A 21,409-nucleotide genomic window follows, 5' to 3' on the forward strand; every position below is an offset into this window, starting at 1 on the left:
GCAGAGACCACCCATGAAATAGGGGCAGCCTCGCTTTGGGAGAAGTGTTGTTTTTTTTCTTCAACCGCCCAAGAAAAGAGGCAGTAGGGAGGGGAAGCTTTCCTAACATTAGGGCTAGAGGGGTACTTAGCTGCTGTGGGGGAAGGGGCTTCTGAACCTCTACAACACCTCTTCCCTATAACCCTCCACCACCGTGGGCTCATCACCACTGGGCTGGCTCGCAGGCCCCTTGCTTGCTTAGCTGCCTGCGGATGGGTGCTGGGGCCAGGGCCATCTGAGCATTTGGTCGAGACCTTTGTGTTTTTATTAAAGAAATACAATGATTGAGAGGGGGAATCAGTGCCCAGCGTCACTGCCCCGGGCAGAGCGGAGGAAAGGGCCTTCCTGAAAAGTCACGCTGCCTATTGGCTTCCGAAACCGCTTCCTCTTCGGAACGCTGGAGGAAGCAACCCGCACAGCCTAGGGCAGGGTGAGGAGGCGGAAACTGGGTTCCTGTGGAAAACCCAGATCAGATGGGGAATGAGTCAGGCTCCCGCCGACCCCTGCTACTCTCTTTGTTTAAAGATACCAAAGAAAAGAAACTAACTGAGTCTGCAAACAGTCCCAACCCAACCTTGAGATAAGGCCTTGTCTACACAGTTCTTGTGGCACTTTAACTGTATCCCTTTGAAATTGGTCTAGCTCCAGCGGTACCACCGCCTTGTGTGCGTGGCCGTGATGGTAGAAAGGTGCCGTAGCCTGGTATAGCTGTAGGGAAGGGGGAAAAGGCACTTCTGTGCTGGAACAGCTGTGTGCACACTGGGGGTTGTACTGGTCTAACCATATTGGTAAAAAGTCGCCACTCTAACTGGCAGGGTTAAAGGAGGATAAAATCAGTGTGTGGACGAGGACTGTGTTACCTCCCAAAACCAAGTGAAAATTAATGTGAGGTTCCATATTTGTCCCTGATTCCCCCTTGCCCATTCCTGTGGTTTGTCAGCCACGTTCTCCTGCATTTACACACAGTTTTCTCATCCCTGTTGCTGTGAAAACCCCCCCACCGCTGGTGGGAGGGGGTTTCTTTGTAAAAAGTACTCTGAAAGGGAGTTCAGACAGACTGAGCCATAGGCTTATTCTCGGTAGCATGACTGCGATTGGTTGGCATTACGGTCAAGACCCCAAGCAGACAGTGAGGGCCCATCACACTAGATGCTGTACAAAGGTGAAGATGCTGCCCCGCCTCGCAGAGCTGACAGCCTAAGTGCTGTCCTCTCCTTGCATGTATCTGGGATCCGTTCCTACGCTAGGGGCTGCAGAGGGTGCAAGCTGAGCTCCTTGGGAGAGCGGGAGTCCTCACGTCAGTCAGCGGCTGCTCATTCAGGTGGGCGCCCTGAGCAGTCCCCCGTGCCGGGATTGGCTGCAAGCCTGGAGGAGGGAAGTTTGAAGTGCCAGATTTAGGGGAGGAATGTACTGGTCTTGGATTGGAAACGTGCGTGTGTCTGTCGGCCTGTCCCATTAATAATACTGGACAGGAGGCTGGGCAGGCATGGAGGGGGAACCTCCCCCATCTGCCTTGTGGGAGCCTGAGCCGGGACTGAGGGGCACAGGAGTTGAGGCTGCAGGGCTGACCCCATCTCTGTCACGAAGGGGAGATCTGTGTCTGGACGGGGGAGGTTAACACCGAAAGCTAAACCTACCCCAGGCCTCGGAAAGTCCAGCCCTGTCCCCGCACCCCAGCTGGTCTCTATTCTTACGCCGGGGCTGTCAGTAACTTTTAGAAAGGAAGCCCCCAACTCCACCCCCCCCGGAAACATACAACCCCATCAACATGCCTTGGGGGGCCAGCATTGGCCGCTGTGCACATCCATAGTAGTGCCCCCATGCTGCTTCCTTCCCCCTGACTGCAACGCCACCTCCCAGCGTCCTGGTTGTTAGGCTATCTGAAGAGCTATCCCCGGCATCTGCAGACCCACTGGTCACCATCTCCTCTCGCAGTCCGTCCTGTGTTTCCTCCATCACTTTGCATCTCCTGGGTCACAGGGGGTCAGGCTGGGGTCCGGGGAGGCTCTGCGGGAGCAGGATGTGTTGGCTGCTGCACGTTCAGGGCCGTGAATGGGTGTTACCTCAATGAGTGCCCCTATTGCCTAACCTGTGCCCTGCTCTCTCCTCGCAGCCTGCCCTGCTGGGTTCTTCAAGCCGGACATCTCCGGTGATGCCTGCTCCAAGTGTCCCCCCCACACGCTCTCCTCTCCCGAAGGTTCCACCTCGTGCCCATGTGAGGAAGGTTATTTCCGGGCGGCAGAGGATCCAGTGTCTTTCCCCTGCACCCGTAAGTATGAGACCCTGCTGTGGTGACAAACCTTCACTGTTCTCACCCACGTTCCCACTTCAGCTGCCCCCGGGACAGGTCAGAGCCTGCTCCATTTTCCTGACCTGTAATAGTAACCCTCTGCTCATCTAGAATAGCAGTGACCCCTGAGGAGCTCAGAGCGCTTTGTGAGCATTAGTGCTTTCAGCGTGGGAGGTAGGTAAGGGCTCCCACGTGTTTTATAAGTGGGGAAACTGAGGCCCAGAGCAGTCGAGTGACTTGCCCATTGTCACACATTGAGCCAGAGGCAGAGCTGGGACTAGACCCCAGGAGTCCTGCCTCCCAGTCCCCACCTCTAAGAACCACCCGCCCCTCAGCAATGTCAAGTAGCCCACATAAAGCTCCTCCCGCCCGTCCTTATGAGGCTGTGAATCGGTAGGAGACAGCCCAGTCTCGACCCTTGGATCACATCAGCCCAGTGAGCGCCGCCCCCTGAGAGCTGGATCATCGCCCACCAGGAGAACACCCCAAATGATAGGAAGTCCCACCTCTCATCCCCAGTGACACGTCCCACGCCTTTGAGGGCGGCACTTCCTGTAGTGACGTCATTCAAACAGCAACGGGGGATGGATCTGGCTGCTGTTCCCCAGGGATGGGATGGGGCAAGTCGGTTGGCTCTCCCTCCTCCAGTTCCAGAAGCTCCAGCTCCTCTCTGCTCTGGGGCCATGTGCCCCCAAAAGGAAATGCCTTTGGCACCATGACCTTCCCCCCCACCATCCAGGTCCCCCTTCCGCCCCCCACAACGTCATGGCCATCGGCTTGGGCGCCAAGGTGCAGCTGCGCTGGTCCCCGCCCCGTGACACGGGGGGCCGTAAGGACATCACCTACAGCATCACGTGTGAGCAGTGCTGGCCGGACTCGGGGGAGTGTCGGCCCTGTGACAACAGCATCCGCTACTCGGACCAGCCCCAGGGGCTGACCAGGACGTCTCTGACCATCAGCGACCTGGAGCCACATGTTAACTACACCTTCACCGTGGAGGCCAGGAACGGGGTGTCCGCCTACGGCCCCAGCCGCAGCTATGGCACTGCGAGCATCAGCGTCAACCAGACAGGTAAGGGGTGGTCGGTCTATATAACTGGTGGGCTTGTATCAACATGCCTGTTACATTCGGTTGAGGGGGGTGATTTATATACAGATGAGGGAGGTGCACTGGTTAATACGGGAAAGTGAACGTCAGGTATAGGGTTTGATGGGGCTCGGCAGGCAGGCAGCAGAGAAGGGGTTAGATGGGGTGTGGTAAAGCAGCTGAAGTCACCCATGCAGTAGAGGAGACCATCCGCTGGTGACTATGGCAAAGCAGACGCACTGCTGTGTAGTTAGATGTTGGGACTGGCCATGCTTGTGTATGCCAAAGCCCTGGGGGCTGCTGGGCCTGGCATCCTGCCACCTGCTGATTGAGGTGATGGCTTCATGCCTCCTAGTACCCACCTGACGGTCGCCTTCTTCTCCATTGCCCAGAGCCTCCCCGGGTGACATCGGTGAATTTGGACAGCCAGACTGAAACCAGCCTGAGCATCTCCTGGACCGTCCAGCCCCGGCAGCAGAGCCGCGTCTGGAAGTACGAAGTCACCTACAGCAAGAAGGTAGCGCTGGCTGGTCACTCTCCGAGCTAGTCACGCCCTCTGGGCTTAGAGGGAAGGAGAGGGGACCACAGCTTCCTAGTGGATCTGCCCATGGAGCCAGTTGGAAGGGGAGGGCCTAGCTCGGATGCACAAGCCATAGCATGAATCAAGCTGTTGGAGTGGTCTCCAGGAAAACTCAGAGGGACATCAGGTCACTGGGGGCGGGGGGGAAGGGGCCTGGTAGTGAAGCCAGATTGTCCTCACTGGCTTGGCCTCAGCCACTGATCCTTGAGCCAGACTGATGCTGTCACTGGCTCGCTCCTCTCTTGTCCCTGGCTGGGCTCTGGGGCGCTGCCTGGTCCTGCGAGGCTGCTGATCTTTGTTGTGGGCGTTGTGTGTTTTGCTTTCTGAAGATGGATGAGAACAGCTACTCAGTCCTGCGCTCCGAAGGGAACTCGGTGACCCTCTCCAAGCTCACCCCGGGCACCAAGTACGTGGTGCGGGTCCAGGCCCTGACACAAGAAGGCCAGGGGGCCTACAGCATGGAGTATGAGTTTGAGACACGTGCTGAGGGTGAGTATGTGAGGGAGGGGCAGATCCCACTGTTACTACCCCATTTCCCAACTGGGGAAACTGAGGCACGGGGCGGCAACGTGACTTGCCCCTGGCCACACAGCGAGTCAATCGCAGAGTCTATGGGAATAGAACTCAAGTGTCCTGTCTCTGAGTCCCCAGCTCTGATCACTTGCCACACGCGGCTTCCAACTCTGCCTCTCCTTGCGCCCCACCTTCGAAATGTACCAACCCTCAGCGCAGGGCAGAGATCAGAATGAAGGGTGCCGAGAGTGACAGAGGGAGCGAACGCTCTCTCTGCCTGGACGTTGCTCAATCTCAGGTGCCGAGGGACTCCCCACCACCACCCACCACGCTTGGAGAGGCCTGGGCAGAGCCCGGCCAGTAAGGAGCCACACTGGGAACGTGCGGTTAGTTTCCCCGTGGCTTCTTTCACAGTCTTTCCTTCCTCCTGCAGGCTCCGAGAGCACGAACACGGCGGCTGCGGTCGGCGGCTCTATCTCTGGGATCATTTTGATACTGGTCGTGGTAGCTGTCGCCCTCTACCTTCACCGAAGGTATTCGCATTTACCCCCCTTCGTTATTAGGGTGTCCATAGCCCAGGAGTGGCTGTCTGTCCCTTCCCTATTGGAGCTCCCTTCCCTCACAGCCAATCCACCCGCTGGCCTGGAGGTGTGGAGGGGGCAGTATTGCAGGCAGCTAACTTGGACCTCGCAGCTAGCCCAGGCGTCTGTTATCACGTGATTCCCCGCTGCTGACCTGGCATCGGCTGCTGAGACGTACGTAGGCCGGGTTGGGTCCAGCGTAGGTTGTGTAAGAGCAACCGAAATGTTTACTTAAGGAACTGACCTTTTGCAACCCAGACACCATGGCAGGAGAGCCTGGGTGTGAAGCTGACCAGAGAGAGAAGTGAAACAGAGTAGTCTGTTCCCACTAGGCCCTCAGGCCCTTACTCACTGGTTACCCAGCCTGGGCATCACTGGGAGCTTTGCCCGAGGAAGGGCTGAGTGCAGGACCCCCTGGAATCTGGTCCCCCATATTAAGAGGCAGGGCCGGGGGCTGGATGGATCTGGGGTCTCTTCAAATCAAAGAAGGATATGGGGGAGAGGAGCTTGTCTGGCGTGTTCTCTCGTGATTCGGGATGCAGTGGGGAGCGTCTCCAGGCCTAACCCGCCTTGTTGTTGTAGGAGAAGGCGCTCGCGGGCCCGTCAGTCGTCCGAGGACGTTTACTTCTCCAAGTCTGGTGAGTGAGAGACTCCAGCGGGAGCTGGGTCGGACCCGCGCCAGGGAGTCTGGCAGGGAGCATGTTCCCTTTAGAGACGAGTGTGGCAGATCCCAGCTCTGTGCTTGGCTGGGGCCGGGAGCCCCTGCACCTCCTGGAGGCAGGGACAGTGCTTCCCCCGCAAGGTGGTGGGCAGACCCAGCACAGTCCGTGTGTCTTTCCTCAGCTGCCCATGCAAGGGCTGGGCAGAATGTGGCCTTACAAGCCCCGGCCCCCTGTGAGCGGCCTGCTGGCCCCACAGCCCGCTGCTGAAGAACGGCCCTAGCGTGGGACCCTGGTAGTGGTTGTGCAGGGTGTAGCTCGGCTGCGGGGCCCTGAGTGAGCAGGAACCCATAGTGTGACCCATAAATGTCCGTGCAGGCTCAAGGGAGACCCCACCACCCGCTGCTACCCTGACATCAGCGGAATCCCTGCCTGCAGCAGGGAGAGGAAACGGGTGTTGGGCTGAGGATGCCGGGGCGGCTGGGCTTCAAACGGCCATGAGTAGGATGAGATCTTGCTGGGGTCCTGAGCCCCAACCTCATGCCTGCTTCCATGTGTCCCCTCCCTCCCTCCGCCCCACAGAACAGCTGAAGCCCCTGAAGACCTACGTGGACCCCCACACCTATGAAGATCCCAACCAGGCAGTGCTGAAATTTACAACGGAGATTCACCCCTCGTGCATCACCCGGCAGAAGGTGATCGGTGCAGGTAGGTCGCTCCCTCTTCCTGCTGCGAGTGGCTGGTGCCGGTGGGGCCTGCCTTCCTCAAGAAGGCTGTGATTGGTGTAGGAGGGATATGGCCTCCTGGTGCAGCCAGTAGTTGAAGGGGTTTTCCCTCCAGAGAAGCAGCAGATGGGCCTTTGCATCGCCCAGCGGTGGACATGCCCAGGTCTCCAGTAGCCTCAGGAGGGTCACCCTCTTCCTCCTTTCCTCCTGCCAGGCGAATTTGGGGAAGTTTACAAGGGGACATTGAAACACGGGAAGAAGGACATCCCGGTGGCAATCAAGACCCTGAAGGTTGGCTACACGGAGAAGCAGCGCATTGACTTCCTGAGCGAGGCCAGTATCATGGGCCAGTTCTGCCACCACAACATCATCCGGCTGGAGGGCGTCGTCTCCAAGTGTAAGCATCCCCCGTCCCCCCATCCCATATGCCCTATCCGTGGTCCCATCTCACCCGACAACCAGTTGTTTTTCCTGCCAAGAGCACTGATTTAGCTGCAAAAATGGCAACGTTTGTGCTGGGGGCGACTCGGGAAAAGTCGCTGTTCTTAAACCCAGCTTCAAAAAATCCCCTCGCCCCTCACTGCAGGACTTTGACCAGGGATCATTCCTACTGAAAGGTACCCGGATCCTGGGGTTACACCAGAACAACTGCTTGAAGCAGGATGTGGCGGCCAGCTTGGCAGGGCTTGGCTACAGACACATTGGAGTATACCCCTCCCGCTAGCATGACCCTTTCACAGTCACGTTCCCTGCCGGGTGCCCATCAGCGCAGATGACGCCCATGCTCGGTGGAATCTTGATCACCTCATCTGGGCTTGTTCTCCTGGGAGGCTGTTCCTCTCCGCCCCATGACAGCACCCAGCTCCCCTTCCTGCTCTGCATGCACAAACGCCCACGGGCTGTCGCCAGGTGGTGCCGGGGCCTGCGGGAGGGAGCCCTGCCAGGGCTTCTCGTGATTTACACTTCTCTTTTCAGACAAACCGTTCATGATCGTCACTGAGTACATGGAGAACGGAGCCCTGGACAAGTTCCTGCGGGTGAGTGTTGTGGTTCCTCGCTCATGAACAGAGAGAGGAGAAGCACAGTTCAGTCCTAGCCAGGCCCACCCATTTTTAAAGGGACGTTGTCGAGAACTGCAGGCCACGCCCTCGGATTTAGGTTTTGTCCAATAACAAGGAAGGGAATCACCAAGATTTAACACTCAGGGTGAACGTTATTTGCTTTTTCAGTTCAGCTGAAATAGTTGTAAGCATGTGGGAGGATGAGAGTCTACGAAACTCTCCTCTACGGCCTTTGCATCCCTGGCATCTCCACCCTGGGCTCGTGTGTCCCGGACGGGAAGGGAAACCAACGAAACGAACCAGCTTCGTCCCATGGCTGGAGCTGAGCTGAATGCAAAGTAAACGAGCTGCGTCAGTGATGCAAAGTCTGTTGGGTTGTCAGAATGCTCGTGATCTGAACCCCGGGAGCTGGAATACGAGGCAGGGAATTGGCTCTTTAAATGTCTCATTTTTTTTACCACGACGTTAATAAGAAAAAGAGCCGGACTGTCTAACCCAGTGTTCTTCAATGTTTTTTGCTCAGCAACCCACAAACCACCATATCCCACAACCCTTGGCAGGTACAGTGAGAGGACAGTCAAGCCCGTAGATTTACATGCAGTGTCCTGTAGGGGAGTCAAGCCCATAACTCCTGGGGTTCCACATGGGTGTTAAAGATCTCCCAGCCCTTTCTTTGAGTTTGGATTTGTGCCAGTAGCCGCATCCGTGATTCACCCCCTCTGCCTCCACTGTTGTGCTGTGCACTGATGGGCAGCCACCCTCCACCCTAGAGGTGGCTGCATTTTGGCTGCATGGCATGGCTGTAGTTTGTGGCACGTTCTGGGTTCAAGGAGCCATGTAAACAGGAGATGCTGATAGAAGCACAGTGCATGCGGGGAAGGCGGTCGGCTTAACCCCTTACCATCCTGAGCGTCTCTTCTCATCATGCAGGAGAAGGACGGTGAGTTCTGCATGATCCAGCTGGTGGGCATGCTGCGGGGCATTGCCGCGGGCATGAAGTACTTGGCCAACATGAACTACGTGCACCGAGACCTGGCTGCCCGCAACATCCTCGTCAACAGCCAGCTGGTCTGCAAGGTGTCCGACTTTGGCCTGTCCCGTGTCCTGGAGGATGATCCCGAGGCCACGTACACCACCAGCGTAAGTGCTCGTCGGCTGCACTACCCTGCTTCCCTAGGGTCATCGAGAGTCTTCTGCGGTGGGGAGACTGAGTTCCCCTGCTATTCTGTGGCAGAAGGCCCGCCAACGTCCCTGGCTACACAGTTCTGCCACTGCCCCTCAGTCCCAGCCCACAGCTCCTCCTGCTATTCCAGCCCTGTTTCCTGATTTATGTCCGCTGCTGCCTCTGTATCCCAAACTGCAGCCCCTGCTGCGAATCCAGTCTTCAGGCCTCCCCAGCCAGCTCCCCTGACACAGCCTTAGGCTTGCAAGAGAGTGGGAGAGAGGGCGGGTAACACGAGACAGGATCCAAGAACTGGCAGCAGCAGTAAATCAGCACTCAAGTGTCAGGGTCCCTCAGTGTAGGGGCAGACCAGAGGGGTTGACTATGGGACGCAGGGGCACAAAGTGAGGTTGGAGCCAGCACTGTCGTGGCAGATCCCGGTGTGACTGTCCCTGCTGCTCACGGGAGTTTGGAGAACGCCCCCCATGCCCTTAACACTGCTCCCCTTGGCCGAGAGGGGTTCATTCTGTCTCTCCCAGGGAACAAGGCCCAGCTGGTGGACACGGGGGAATGCAGGTGACCCTGCCCCTCCCACCCCCTACCCCGGGGCATGGGGCTGATCCTGTCCCATTCTCGGGAGGGGGAAGTATCATGAAGTCCCTAGGCGATGCTCTGGAACTGCTCCCCACAAAGCCAGTCAGGACTTCGGGGAGCCTCCTCTCCCTTGGAGCAGACTATCTGCAGGGCAAGAAGCTCACACGGCTTCACCTCCTGGGTCTGACTCTGAAGCATTCAGCATCCTCTGCCCCTCCGTGCTCTTCCCACAGCGAGCCCGCCCAGGTAGGGTCCTGGGGAAGCGGGAGGGTCCTGCACCGCCACTTTGCAGTCAGACGTGACTCTCAGCCAGCCAGTAAAACAGAGGTTTATTAGCTGACAAGAACTAAAACAGAGCTTGTAGGTACAGAGAACGGGACTCCTCGGCCAGGTCCATTCTGGGGCCCAGCAAGCCAGACAACCCCGTCTGCCCTCACTTCCCATCCCCAGCCAACTCCCAACTGAAACCCCCTCCAGCCCCTCCTCTCTGCTCAGCTCCTTTCCCGGGCCAGGAGGTCACCTGACCTCTTTGTTCTCCCCCACCTTTAGCATCCCCTTGCAGGGGGGAAGGGCCCCGGCCATTAGTTGCCAGGACAGAGTGTCAGCCAGAAACTGAGGCCCCCACACAGTATTCAGAGGAAACACTGAGTGAGAACAGTCCCACTTTGTCTTAGGAAGGGCAGTAGAAGAGCCCCCAAGATTACGATGGGAGCCCACCCTCCCCCAGGAAATCTTCTCCGTCAGCCACGGTGGGCAGACACACCCCTGGGCTGGGGGCAGCTGAGCTCTCTCCGGCAGGGAGGGACTGCAGCTGTGGCCTATGCCTTCCCCCATTGTTGGCGTAGGACCTACACTAAGTGGGCATGGTGGTTGGGGCTGATGGGATGTCAGAGAAACTCTTCCCCGCCCACACACCCTCAGCAAGGAGCGTGGCCATGATGAGAGCCCGCCCTGCTCCTCGAGCCTTTGCCTAGCTTGGTCTGGGCCCTGCTGGTGCTGCCCCCTGTGTAGCCCCCTCTGGGTCCAGCGAGCTTCGGCATGCCCAGTCATGGGCACCGGTGTCGCAGCCTCCAGCGGTATCAGCCAGGGATGGAGCAGGCAGGCAGCAGTGTCAATCCCTGGGCTTTGTGGTTCTCGCAGGGCGGCAAGATCCCTATCCGCTGGACGGCCCCGGAAGCCATCTCCTACCGGAAGTTCACCTCGGCCAGCGACGTGTGGAGTTACGGCATCGTCATGTGGGAGGTGATGTCCTACGGCGAGCGGCCCTACTGGGAGCTCTCCAACCATGAGGTGAGCGCAGCTGGCGGCAGACGGGGGGTGAGCAAAGAGCCGGCCTGTCTGTGTCTGAACGGCCCTGATGGGGATGGACTGCCGGGCTCCCCCTGGGAATGGCTGCAGCGTGTCCCTAGAGTGGGGATCCGGCCCCACGCGCCGGCTATTCGCTGTGCCCACTGCCCTGGCACTGACAACGCAACGGGCGTGTCTCAAAGGGGCCTCAGGGGAGGATAAAACAGTTTCTGTCTGTCCATGTCTCTCCACCCATCCATCTCCCTTGAAGAGCTTGGACATCGGAGAGGCCTAGGACGGGCTCGGGACCAGACCCCAGCCTGGCTTGGTTGTGAAACGCTGCTCCGTCTGCTGGCCTTTTGTGGCCAATGTGAAATGCCCTGAGGGGCCACATTTCCGGGGACAGGTGTCCACAGGACAAAGCCCACCCAGTGGCCGGCAATCTCAGCTGCGGGACCAAGGAGCGAATGGGCCATGAAGACCAAGCTCCTCTTTTGGACAGAGTGGTGGAGGGGACAGGTCACAGGGCAGCGCGGGGGAAGCCTGCACTGCTGTTAGCCTGGCAGTGCCACAGCGCTGCCTCCTTGGGCATCTGGAGTGGGTGTGGTTAACATGACAAGGGGCTTTCTTGAGCCCCCACACTGGGCAGCATGAGGCCCCTCCCTTACACAGCAGAGCCCCCGGGCTGTACCATTGCAGCATTGCAGCCAGCTCTGGGTTGTTTGGCGGGTGATGAACGAGGTGCTCTGGGATGGTCTGACCCGTGTGTCCGTTCTCAAAGCAGGAGACAAGGGGTTGCTCCCTGTCCAGCCAGGGATTTATGAGAGAGCTCCCTGCCCGCGGATGGGCTCCGGGCAGCTCTCTGCAGCACCAGGTTTGCGCCGAGCTGGGAGGTCGCCCCCTTGACTGCAACAAATGGCCCAGAGCTAGCTGCGTTCGCCTTGCCAGTGCGTGAGAGGCGGGTGCCTCTGATCTGCAGGTCACATCTCTCACCTTTCGTGCGCCTTCCCTCGGCAGGTCATGAAAGCCATCAACGAAGGCTTCCGGCTGCCTGCCCCCATGGAGTGCCCCTCTGCCATCTACCAGCTGATGATGCAGTGCTGGCAGCAGGAGAGGAGCCGCCGTCCCAGGTTCAACGACATCGTCAGCATCCTCGACAAGCTCATCCGGGCCCCCGAGTCGCTCAAGACCATGGCGGACTTCGACCCCCGGTAGGTAGCTGGCCACCAGCCCTCTCCGCATGCCCCTTGTCCGGAGCCCACCTGCCAGGCCCTGGCCCCAGCTCAGCCAGGGATTCCTCTGGGTGAAGGGGGGTTTGCAAACCAGGGCAGCAGGAGGCAGCTGGTCCGAGCCACCTCTGCTTCCTGATGACAAGACACGGCGCCGTGTGCAGCTGGCACCATGGAATAGGGGCCTGGCAGCAGGGGCTCAGGCAGGGCTGGCCCAGAGGCAGCGCTGCTGGTTATACGGGAGGTGTTTCTGCAGGGCCGTGGCCTGCAGGGGGTGGGCACCGCAACAGGAGCTGGGAAAACAAGAGCGGGCTGGGGACAGCATGCCAGCGTGCCTGAGCACTTTGTGGCGCTGGCAGGAGGCTGCTGCAGGGAGGTGAAGACCTGGGCTCCTCGGGGTCGAGGCATCCTCGCTGGGAATTCCAGGTGGTGCTAACGGGAGGGGCTGCCAGCTGGCTGGTGCCCAGAGGCAGGGCTCGGACCATACGTAGGGGACGCAGGGCCGAACCCAGCCCTTGAGCCAACAGGGCCGCGCCAAGGCCGAATTCGGGGCAGGCCCATGGGGCAGCAGACATGGTCACGGGGAGCACAGACTGGCAGGGGCTGGAACCCTCCCACTGTAGCGTGTAAGCAGGCAGCCAGGGCTCCCCCGTGGCATCTCTCCCCCATTGCACCCCCAGAGATCTCCTAGAAGCCGAGCCCCTGGGAAAGCTGTGAAGCAGCTGGGCCCAGTGAGCCCCCACCAGACTAACAATGAACAATAATTCATAAGCATTTAGCACTGACCCAGCCCTTTACCAACACGATGCAATTAACCCTCCCAGCCGCCCCGCCCCATGGAGTGGGGATTTGTTACCGCCACCTTCCTCTGACAGATGGGGAAACTGAGGCACGGATCAAGCTCTTTATCCAAGGTCACCCAGCAAGCTGTTGGCGGTGCTGGGTTAGAACATCGGGGATTCTGGCTCCCGGCCCTGTGCTCAGACCATTGGAGCATGCTGTCCACTCATCAGCCCTGACGTGTCAACGCCTTCTCCCACGGGGTTTGATGCCTTTGAGATGAAAGGGAGGCGTGGCGAGGGGGTGGAAGCATGCCATACCTTGGGAATGGGAGGTGTGACGCTCCCTGCAGAAGGGGTGCTGGGGGAAGGGGTGTGCTTTACTCATGTGGCTCATGGAGGAAGGAGAAGTGACCTATGTTGAGTGTCTTCCCCCTTGGTCTAACTGCCCAGGGTGTTGGGCAGAGGAATCCACCCCCACCCAGCTGCTGCCCCGCCCTGGGGAGACGGGACGCTAACGTCTGGGGGCTTTGTGTCCTCGTAGGGTGTCCATCCGCCTGCCCAGCACCAGCGGCTCGGAGGGCCTTCCCTTCAGGACCGTCTCCGAGTGGCTGGACTCCATCAAGATGAACCAGTACACAGAGAACTTCCTGTCGAGCGGCTACAACGCCATTGAGAAAGTGGTGCAGATGAGCAACGAGTGAGTCAAACTGCCCCCTCCGCTGCCTTTGTCTCACATCTGACCCGCTCGCTGGCAGGTCCCGCCTCTGAGGGCTTCCAGGGCAGGGCCTGGGGCTGATCCAGGCACCCTCCCGCCCATGCGGATCTGATTGCTCACCACAGGCCCCATCCTTCACTGAGGGCAGACTCTGGCTTCCCAAATGGGCTGCTTAGTGTCGTGCCAGGGCAGGGCGGGTCCTGGGCATTCCAGCGCTGGTCAGGGTAGAGGGGCTGCAGCAGGCGCCTACCGCGAGCTGGATTGTCTCTGCCTGTGGCACTCGGAAAGGAGTCAGATCACTGGCCTGAGTCCTGGGTGTGGGGGAGAGAGCTCTGACCCGGGGGCAGCACTGGGCCTGGCACCAGAGTCCTCCGTGGGCTGGTACGTAGGGCCTGATGCCCACTGAGCTGCTCTTCCTACCTCCAGGGCTGAGCTGTCGCTTTTCCCATGGTTCCCTCCCAGTGTCATTCTCCTGCCCTTGTCGACAGCTGGCATCACCTCCCCCCGAGTCCTGCCTGCTTTCTGTCAAAGGAGGGCAGGATCCCGTCAGCTGTCCCTGATCAGACAGCGTGGGCACCTGCTAGCTCCCTGCCTCCGGAGTTTCATCTTTCTACTGTGCTCCCAGCTCCGGCTGGCCCCAGAAGAGGGAGGCCGGGCTCGGAGTGCTGAGCCCAGAGCTGCTGTGTGGCATTGCAAGGTGCTAACCGCTGCCCCCTCCCTGCTCTGCGTCGGCCCCGTCCCGGCTGGGCCAGGCGCGGGTGAGGTGCCAGGGGCCGAGGCTGGGGAATGGAGCCCCCCTTCGGGCTCTTTCTTTCCTTGGAGTTGGTGGCTTGGGCTCAGTTTTGCCCCTCTGCCTTCCCTGCTCCCAACCCCACAGCCTGAGGGTCTGAGTTCCTGGCAGAGCCGTGGGAAGCCACGTCCCTCTCCGCGCTGGGACCCTGCTCAGAGTCACCCAGAAGGGAGAAGTGCTGTAATCTCCCCCCTGCTCCCTCCCAGGCGCTCTTGGGAAGGGGGGGGCTCTTTTCCTTTCCTCCCCTCTCCAAATCCTCATCGCCCAAGAAATACCAACACCCCAAGCCCTGTAGGATAAATATAGCCTGTGTAAGCAGCAGGGCTGGCTGGCTGATGGACCAGGCTGGGAATCTTTTCTGTACACCCCAGGGACGGGGATAGGGGTGAGCATCCGGGGGTGGCTGCAGAACATCATGTTCCCTAAACAAAGCTGGCTCAGCTAGGCCCCAGGGGATTCTCGTCTGCCGCCCAGCCCGGGGAGCCTTTGCCTGCAGCATGCCTGATCTAAATGCAGAGGAGGCAGTGTGGCCTAGTGGCCAGGGCACTAGAATGGCACTCAGAAGACCTGGGCTCTATTCCCAGTTCTGCCACCAGCCTGCTGGGCAAGCCCCTGCCCCCAGTGCCTCAGTTTCCGTTTCTACCCTTAGCTGTTCAGGACAAGGGCTGAGTCAGGTGCTGGATTTCTGTTGGGGCCTCTCGGTGTTCCTGGGCTGCCAGCAGGGCTGAGGGAGTTTGGCTATTTCCAAGGCTGGAAGGCAGACTAGCTGGCCTGTCCCTCAATGTCTGTAGGGAGGCAGCATTGTCTAGTGGCTAGAGCATAGCACTGGGTGGGTGGGGGTTGGATCTGATTCCTGGCTCTGCCATGCCTGTGACCATTGGCAAAGCCGTGCCCGCCCACCTGGTTCCCCAATGAGGACAAAGCTCCCTTTGTGAAGCGCCTGGAGACATGCTGTGGAGCTGAACGAGACTAATTGCCCTTGTTAATTCCCTGTGGAGGTGTGTGGAGCTGCCTGTTTTCTCCACTGGCCTTGCCCTAGCCCACAAGGTGGCTCAGCAATGTCTCAAGAGGTGGTGCCGATCTGAACACGCACCTTGTAATTAACTGGCTTTACAGGGAAACAAGGGAGAGGCTCGTTAACAGACATGCTGGCCTGCCTTCCCTTTATTGTTGAAGCGCTGGGGCTGCCAAGAGGAAGCAGTGTCAGGACAGGGCATGAGGAAGATTCTCCAGGCTCCAGCTGGGAACATGGGGCCTCCCCCAGAGCTCACTGGAGCCTGGGAGTCTTTCCCTTGGCTTCACTAGCTTTGGATCGAGCCATGGGCAGTTGTCCTAAGGGAAGGATCAGGTTGGGTCGCGGGGGGAAGAAGACGAGAGAGGGACGGGGAAGGAGAAAGGGCAGGGGGAGATCGTGACAACGCAGGGTGGCTGCCAGTCCTCAGTGGTGGTCACGAGAGGTGCAGGTGGCTCCTTGGTCCTGAAGCCAGTTCAACACCATCTGCTGCGTAGTTTAGGGCAGCCTCAAGGCTGTTTTCAGCTCTGCAGGGGGTAATGCACCAGACAGGGATGGCAGGGGCACAGCCGCACTCCAGCCATGCCCCCTTTCTCTGGCCGCACCCCACATGCTCAGTCTGCTAGGTCGGATTTCATGGCCGCTTGGTAAATGCGGGCTGAGTCCTTCTCCCCTTGTGGATAGCAATTCAAACCAGCTCGGACCGGAAGGGCGGCCCTCCTCCAGGCCTGGCATTCGCGCATCGTGGTAGCGGCTGGGCCCTGCTGACATTCCCCTTTGCCTTTCTGTTCTCCAGCGACATTAAGAAAATCGGGGTGCGCCTGCCGGGTCACCAGAAACGCATCGCCTACAGCCTGCTGGGCCTGAAGGAGCAGGTGAGCACAGTTGGCATCCCGATCTGAGCAGGAGCCGGCTCCAGCCCAGGCAGCCTGGCCGCCTGCGTGGAGAAGGAATCGTTGTGGGAGAGAAAGCCACGCTCAGCGGCAGTGCAAACCGGGAAATACTTGAAGTGGAGAATTGAAGTGCCCTTCGCATCGTCCCCTAGCCAAGAGCCTCTGAGGACACTGACCGGCTGGATGGTGGTGCCCAGAGCAGAGTCAGCCAGTCTCTCGTGCCAATTATACCTCCACAGCTGTTAGTTTTATTTATTGCTGATATTATTGTGATTAGGATTGGGTGATCTCTTGCGTCCCTAGAAACTGCAACCGCTGCTGTGCAATGGTAGCTGGCTCCAGGGGGAGGCGCTAGGCTGCAGCCTGTTCTGAAGGACCGCCCTCCTTGGGTTTGGCCCGGGGACCAGCTGCCATCCTTGCAAAGCTCCAACTGCCTTGCGTGCAGCCTCATGGCCAGATGTCGGGCAGGTTCTGTGCTTGCAGAGGAGGACCGTGGCGAACTCTTCCTCCACCTGCTGCTTGCACGGGGCTGGCCAAAGCAGAGCGGGGCTCCTCGGGCTTGTCTTTCGTTCCCTGCTGTGCTGACCCTCTCCTGACCGGCGGGAGTATGTGGATTTTCCAGAACGGCCTCCATTTCTAAGCAGAGGGTAGGCCGGGACTTTGCTGTGACAAAGCAACATTGATTTTTCCTTTGCTCTTTATAAGAGGATGAAGATTTATAGTCAATAAAATGATGCAGTTTAAACGTCAAAATAACCAAGTTTCCAGGTGCGGGGAACCCGCATCTTGGCCAGGGTGACCCAAAGCCTGGCTCGATCTACTTCCTTGCTCCTTTCCTTTCGCCGGGCACTGAGACGCCACGCCAGCGTGTTTGCTTTTTAAGTGACTGGCTGTATGAAGAACCTTTTGCTGAGTAGTTTTTTTCTCTTGTCGGTGCCACAAGAGAAGGGCAGATGCCAGTGCCTTAAATTTGACATTCCTCTGGTAGCGAGTGGAGCAGATGACGGTTGTTAGCTGTGCCTGAGGTCATGTAAACCATTTTCCTTCTCTCTATTTATTCTTCCACTCCGCTCTCCACCCTGTGCGCCATTGTGTTTCGCTAGATGCCCTCTGCTAGTCTGTCAATGTTCACTTTTTTGTAATGTAATTTATTATATTTTTTTATATTTATTGATGGAAATCAAAGGCCTTTTGCCCTTTCTCAAAATTGCTGTTGAGATTAAAACTGCCGACAGCCTAATGGAATTGAATTTGCTCGTGGGTTCCAGGAAAATTTGTTCTGCGATTTTTAATAAAATGTGCGGATTTTTTTTAAATACGTTCCACTGAGCGTGCACTCTTGTGTGGAGCAGGGGACACGCAGGTTCACTTTATTGTTTGCTCAACATTTGGAGAATCGACATGGTAATACGTAATGACCCATTGCCTGGGTCATCGGCTGGAATTGACTCCACAGCCTCTAGATTCAATGCAGAGACCTTCGCTGCCTCAGCTAATTTACTAAAGCACGTGACGTTCCTTTCAATGAGACTTAAATACTTGTTGACGTTGAACATGTGTGTTAAGGGAGCTTTTCAAAGACATAAACCCAGCTATGTAACCCGTTCCCACTGAGCTGGATTTCTGGCCCAGATGCAGGGAATAGATGGATGGCGAGAAACAAGGGGTGCAGAGGAATTCTGGGGAGGCGCTGGAAGACAAGCCACGCTCGAGTGGAGCTAGCCTGTGTCCACATTACAGAGCGGTCCCCTTAGCAACTGTTGAGTTGGGCTCACTCTGATATTGCCCTGCGCTCCCGCTCTGGCTGGCCACCTCAAATTAACAGCAGCATCACACTTGAGCGCCGTGCAGAGAAGGTGACCTGCCCGCTGTGCGTTGGGCATTGGATCCCAAGCCAGGAGCAGTTGCTGGGAGCTGCCCACTCTGGGAAGGGGGACAGCGGGCACACACCACAGACTTGGGGCTTGTCGACACCCAAAAACCTGTATCACTTGGATTGAACCTGGCTCGTTAAAGCAGCACAACCCCCCACTGGTGTGGATGCAGAAGCTGATAGAAAGGTGCTGATAACCAGTACAGCTAGTCCCAGCTAGGGAGGGGTATAAGCTACCCTGATATAAAGCACTTTTGTACCGGTTTAACTGCATCCACACAAGGAGTTGTACGGGTAGAACTATGAGTAAAAATCACCCCACCCCTGGCCCACTAGGACAAAATCTCTGCCTTGTCCACACGGGGTGATTTGCTTTCTGGGGTGTGATTTCGAAAGCACACAGAGGGGTTGTGTATTAATTGGTCCGTGGAGCCTCTCTTGGTGTGTGCTAAAGGTTCCCTGGTGCGATTTAATGCAGCGCTGTTTCAAACTGCACTACATTACAGAGTGTCAGCAGGCTCTACGCTGCCCAGTTCATGCCCAGTGTAGGAAACCATGCCGGCGGAGCGCATTACCCCACCACTGCCGATTACCCCACCACCTGCTCCCTCCTGGCTGCAGAAGCTTGTCCCGAGCTGCTGCGTTCCCCAGCAGGTCAAATCATCGGGCCAGCCGGTGCCAGGTTCAGTTGTTGCTGCCAGCTTAGCCATGTGTTTCGGGGGATCCGAGTCCTTCACTCAGCCCAGCTGGGTGGTCAGACACCTCCGAGGTGCGACTCCCATTGGCGAGTCGCTCTTCAGACCAAATGAGAAAAGGCCAATAAAGTTTGGGTTCTGGACAGAGGCCTGGTGGCATGGAGAATCCATTGCCCACCCCTCTGCACGGCTCGGGTGAGGCCCCCCGTGCAGTTGTGTGCCCACCAAGGCGAGGTTTTGCGGAGCCATGCACCTTGCGTGTCTGGCGCCGTGCAGAGAGGCGTCTGTGGGTTGCTGCGTGGGAACATGTCTGTGCTCGCAGGAGCAAATTGGCACAGCTAGCCGCCCAAGCCAGTTCTTAGGCCGTTAGTCGGGATTTTACAGAGGCGGGCGAAGGAGATTTATTTGCATGGCCGAGCCCGGCTTAGTCAGCAGCGTCCTCCTGAGATTGCAAAACTGCCTAGGAAGGATTGCGTTAAAGCCTGTGCTTATGAATCGCTCCAGCCCGGCTCGAAAGCTGAATGCTCCTAAAGAAACAAGCCAGGCTTTGCGCATGAGGACCCAGCTGAGGGCCTGTTCCCATAAGGATGGCTCCCAAAGGACAGGAACAAGATAAAACTGGAGGGGCAAAGGGCAGAGCTGGGGTCAGCGCATGGGAAAGCATTTCCCCCGCGCAGATGCATATGCAGCCTCCCGGAGAGAGCCTGTTTCCTCGCAGAGTTCTGGCAGCGATTCGTGGCAAAGGCTGACTAAGATGGTAGTAGTTTAATGGCAAATTAAACAGCACAAAGGGACCAATCGGTTAACCCATAAGCTTCCAGGGCCAATAAACAGAAACAGGGACTGGCAGTTGAGGCTGTGGGGTCCTAGTCCCAATTCAGGCCCCGATCCGCAAAGGTATTTAGGTGCCTAACTCCCATTGAAGTCCATGGGAATTAGGCACTTCCTCTGCCCCTGACCGTGGGCAAGTCGGTTAATGGCTCTGCATGTCTGCCTTCCTTTCAAAGGGGCCATGCTGTGGTTCTACCCGAAGCTGATGCAGCCGAGCTGAGGCAAGCACAGTGGTTGCAGGCGGATGTGCTCTCTCCAAACCAATGTCTGCATGAAAGCAAGCCGGAATGTAACCTCGGCGCGCTTGCCAACAGCTCTCAAGCGAGTGTCCCTTGGCCCAGAGGAGCTGCATATTTCACAAAGTCCCAGCCCTGCCTGTTAACCATAAGCAATTCAATTAGGCTCGGATTCCACCTTTAAATTGAAGCCCGGCTCAGAGATGGAAACCGAGCAGCGTTGGCCTCGGCACATCATTCCCTAGCGGTGTCGGGTCGCGCGCGCTGGCATCACCCCCGAGCATCTTCCCTGTGCGTCGTGTCATGTTTTAAAACCCAACTGTCTCGTCCAATCATGGTCAGCAAAGCGCCGTGGGGATTTGCTTGGGATAAACGCTGGGTTCAGCGTTCAGTGATTGTTCTGATCTCTGGCTTCCGGGAGTCTGGGCCTCTCTGCAAACAGGGAGGGAGGTTAAGGACGGATCAACACGCCTCTTTTTCGCGCCTTCAAAGTAAAAAAGAAAGAAATCCATCGACTGTCCCAGTCCTCCCAATAATGCAGGGAGAGGGGAGAAGGCCCTTAAAGAAAGATGTTTATATTGAAAGAGGAACCCAACAGGCTGATCTATAGATCCGCAGATGGTCAAATCCGAAGGGACCCTCATGGTCATCTAGCCCAGCCTCCTGCATGCAGAAGGACCCTCAACCAGTGATTCCTGCAGGAATCGGTTGAGCTAGAGTGGATCCGGTGCTGATTTAAAGCTGCCCCGTGACAGAGTTGCCATGACCCGCCTGGGCCAATTGGCCCGGTGGTGATTTACACTCACTAGAAATGTGCACGTTAGCTCTAGTCTGAATTCAACTCCCTGCCACTGGAGCTCGTTCCCCCCCCTTGCCAGCTGAGCCTCCTGGGCAGGGCCACCTGGGGGGGGGGAAAGTGGGGCAATTTGCCCCAGGCCCCGCTGGGGCCCCCACGAGAATTTTTTCGGAGCCCCTGGAGTGGGGTTCTTCACTTGCTCCGGGGCCCCCAGAAAACTCTCACAGGGCCTGGGCCCCTGGAGCTTCTTCCACTCCGGGTCTTCGGCGGTAATTCAGCGGCGGGGACCCCCGCCGCAGGTCTTCGGGGCACTTCGGCGGTGGGTCCTGGAGCGGAAGGACACCCCGCTACCAAATTACCACCGAAGCGGGGGCCCCCCGCCGCCGAGGACCCCAGGCCCCCTGAATCCTCTGGGCAACCCTGCCCTGGGATTTTAGCAATGACAGAGTGAGGCAGAGGAGAGCAGGAAGCCATCAAACGAGGAAGTGCCGTAATCAATCCGGGCATCTTATGCTCCTGCCCACCCTTCACAGTCACCCACCCTGCCGCCTGCTCCAGCAGCCCAGCTCCCTGCTGGCTGAGCTAGAGGAGAGTCTGGTGTCTCTCTTCGTAATACAGGGCCGAGGACCCAGCAGAGCAGCTCTGCTCCTGAGCTTCATCCCTGCGTCTCAGGCTGTGCTGTCCGGGGTCGGCCCTTTGAGGTGCTTCAGGCAAGTGCTCAGGGAATGGGGCTCTGAGCAGCTACCTTCCCGCCTGATGCCACTGCCAGAGGACGGGGCGTTGGCCTTCTTGTGCCTTCCTGGCTGCTGCTGAGACCACAGGAGGAGGAATTTGCTTGTGGCTCTGGTCTATTCAGGTTCTTCTTCTGGGCCCATCACCAAGGTATCTGGGCCCAGAGCTTCTGGGCTGCTGAGGCTCTCTGGGAAGCAGCCCTGATTTCCAGAGGTGCTGAGCACCCACCTTGCCAGCTGAACTCAGT

The 21,409-nt window shown here is 58.1% G+C and overlaps 1 protein-coding gene across 2 annotated transcripts in view; it reads left to right on the plus strand.

Moving 5' to 3' along the window:
- EPHA2 (EPH receptor A2) overlaps positions 1-17,315 on the plus strand; it is a 35,243-nt gene extending 17,928 nt beyond the window's left edge. For both annotated transcript variants that reach the window (XM_050931194.1, XM_050931195.1), the window contains exons 4-17: positions 2,153-2,308; positions 3,069-3,401; positions 3,809-3,933; positions 4,326-4,485; positions 4,943-5,042; positions 5,673-5,728; positions 6,332-6,457; positions 6,689-6,871; positions 7,450-7,511; positions 8,466-8,675; positions 10,432-10,581; positions 11,596-11,789; positions 13,131-13,286; positions 15,903-17,315. In XM_050931194.1, the coding sequence (XP_050787151.1) occupies positions 2,153-2,308; positions 3,069-3,401; positions 3,809-3,933; positions 4,326-4,485; positions 4,943-5,042; positions 5,673-5,728; positions 6,332-6,457; positions 6,689-6,871; positions 7,450-7,511; positions 8,466-8,675; positions 10,432-10,581; positions 11,596-11,789; positions 13,131-13,286; positions 15,903-16,008 (2,117 nt within the window). In that variant the 3' untranslated portion in view covers positions 16,009-17,315. The remainder of the gene's footprint in view (positions 1-2,152; positions 2,309-3,068; positions 3,402-3,808; positions 3,934-4,325; positions 4,486-4,942; positions 5,043-5,672; positions 5,729-6,331; positions 6,458-6,688; positions 6,872-7,449; positions 7,512-8,465; positions 8,676-10,431; positions 10,582-11,595; positions 11,790-13,130; positions 13,287-15,902) is intronic.
- The last annotated feature ends 4,094 nt before the right edge of the window (positions 17,316-21,409 follow it).

This window comes from Gopherus flavomarginatus, chromosome 21 (assembly GCF_025201925.1).
Source record: "Gopherus flavomarginatus isolate rGopFla2 chromosome 21, rGopFla2.mat.asm, whole genome shotgun sequence".
NCBI lineage: Eukaryota > Metazoa > Chordata > Testudines > Testudinidae > Gopherus > Gopherus flavomarginatus.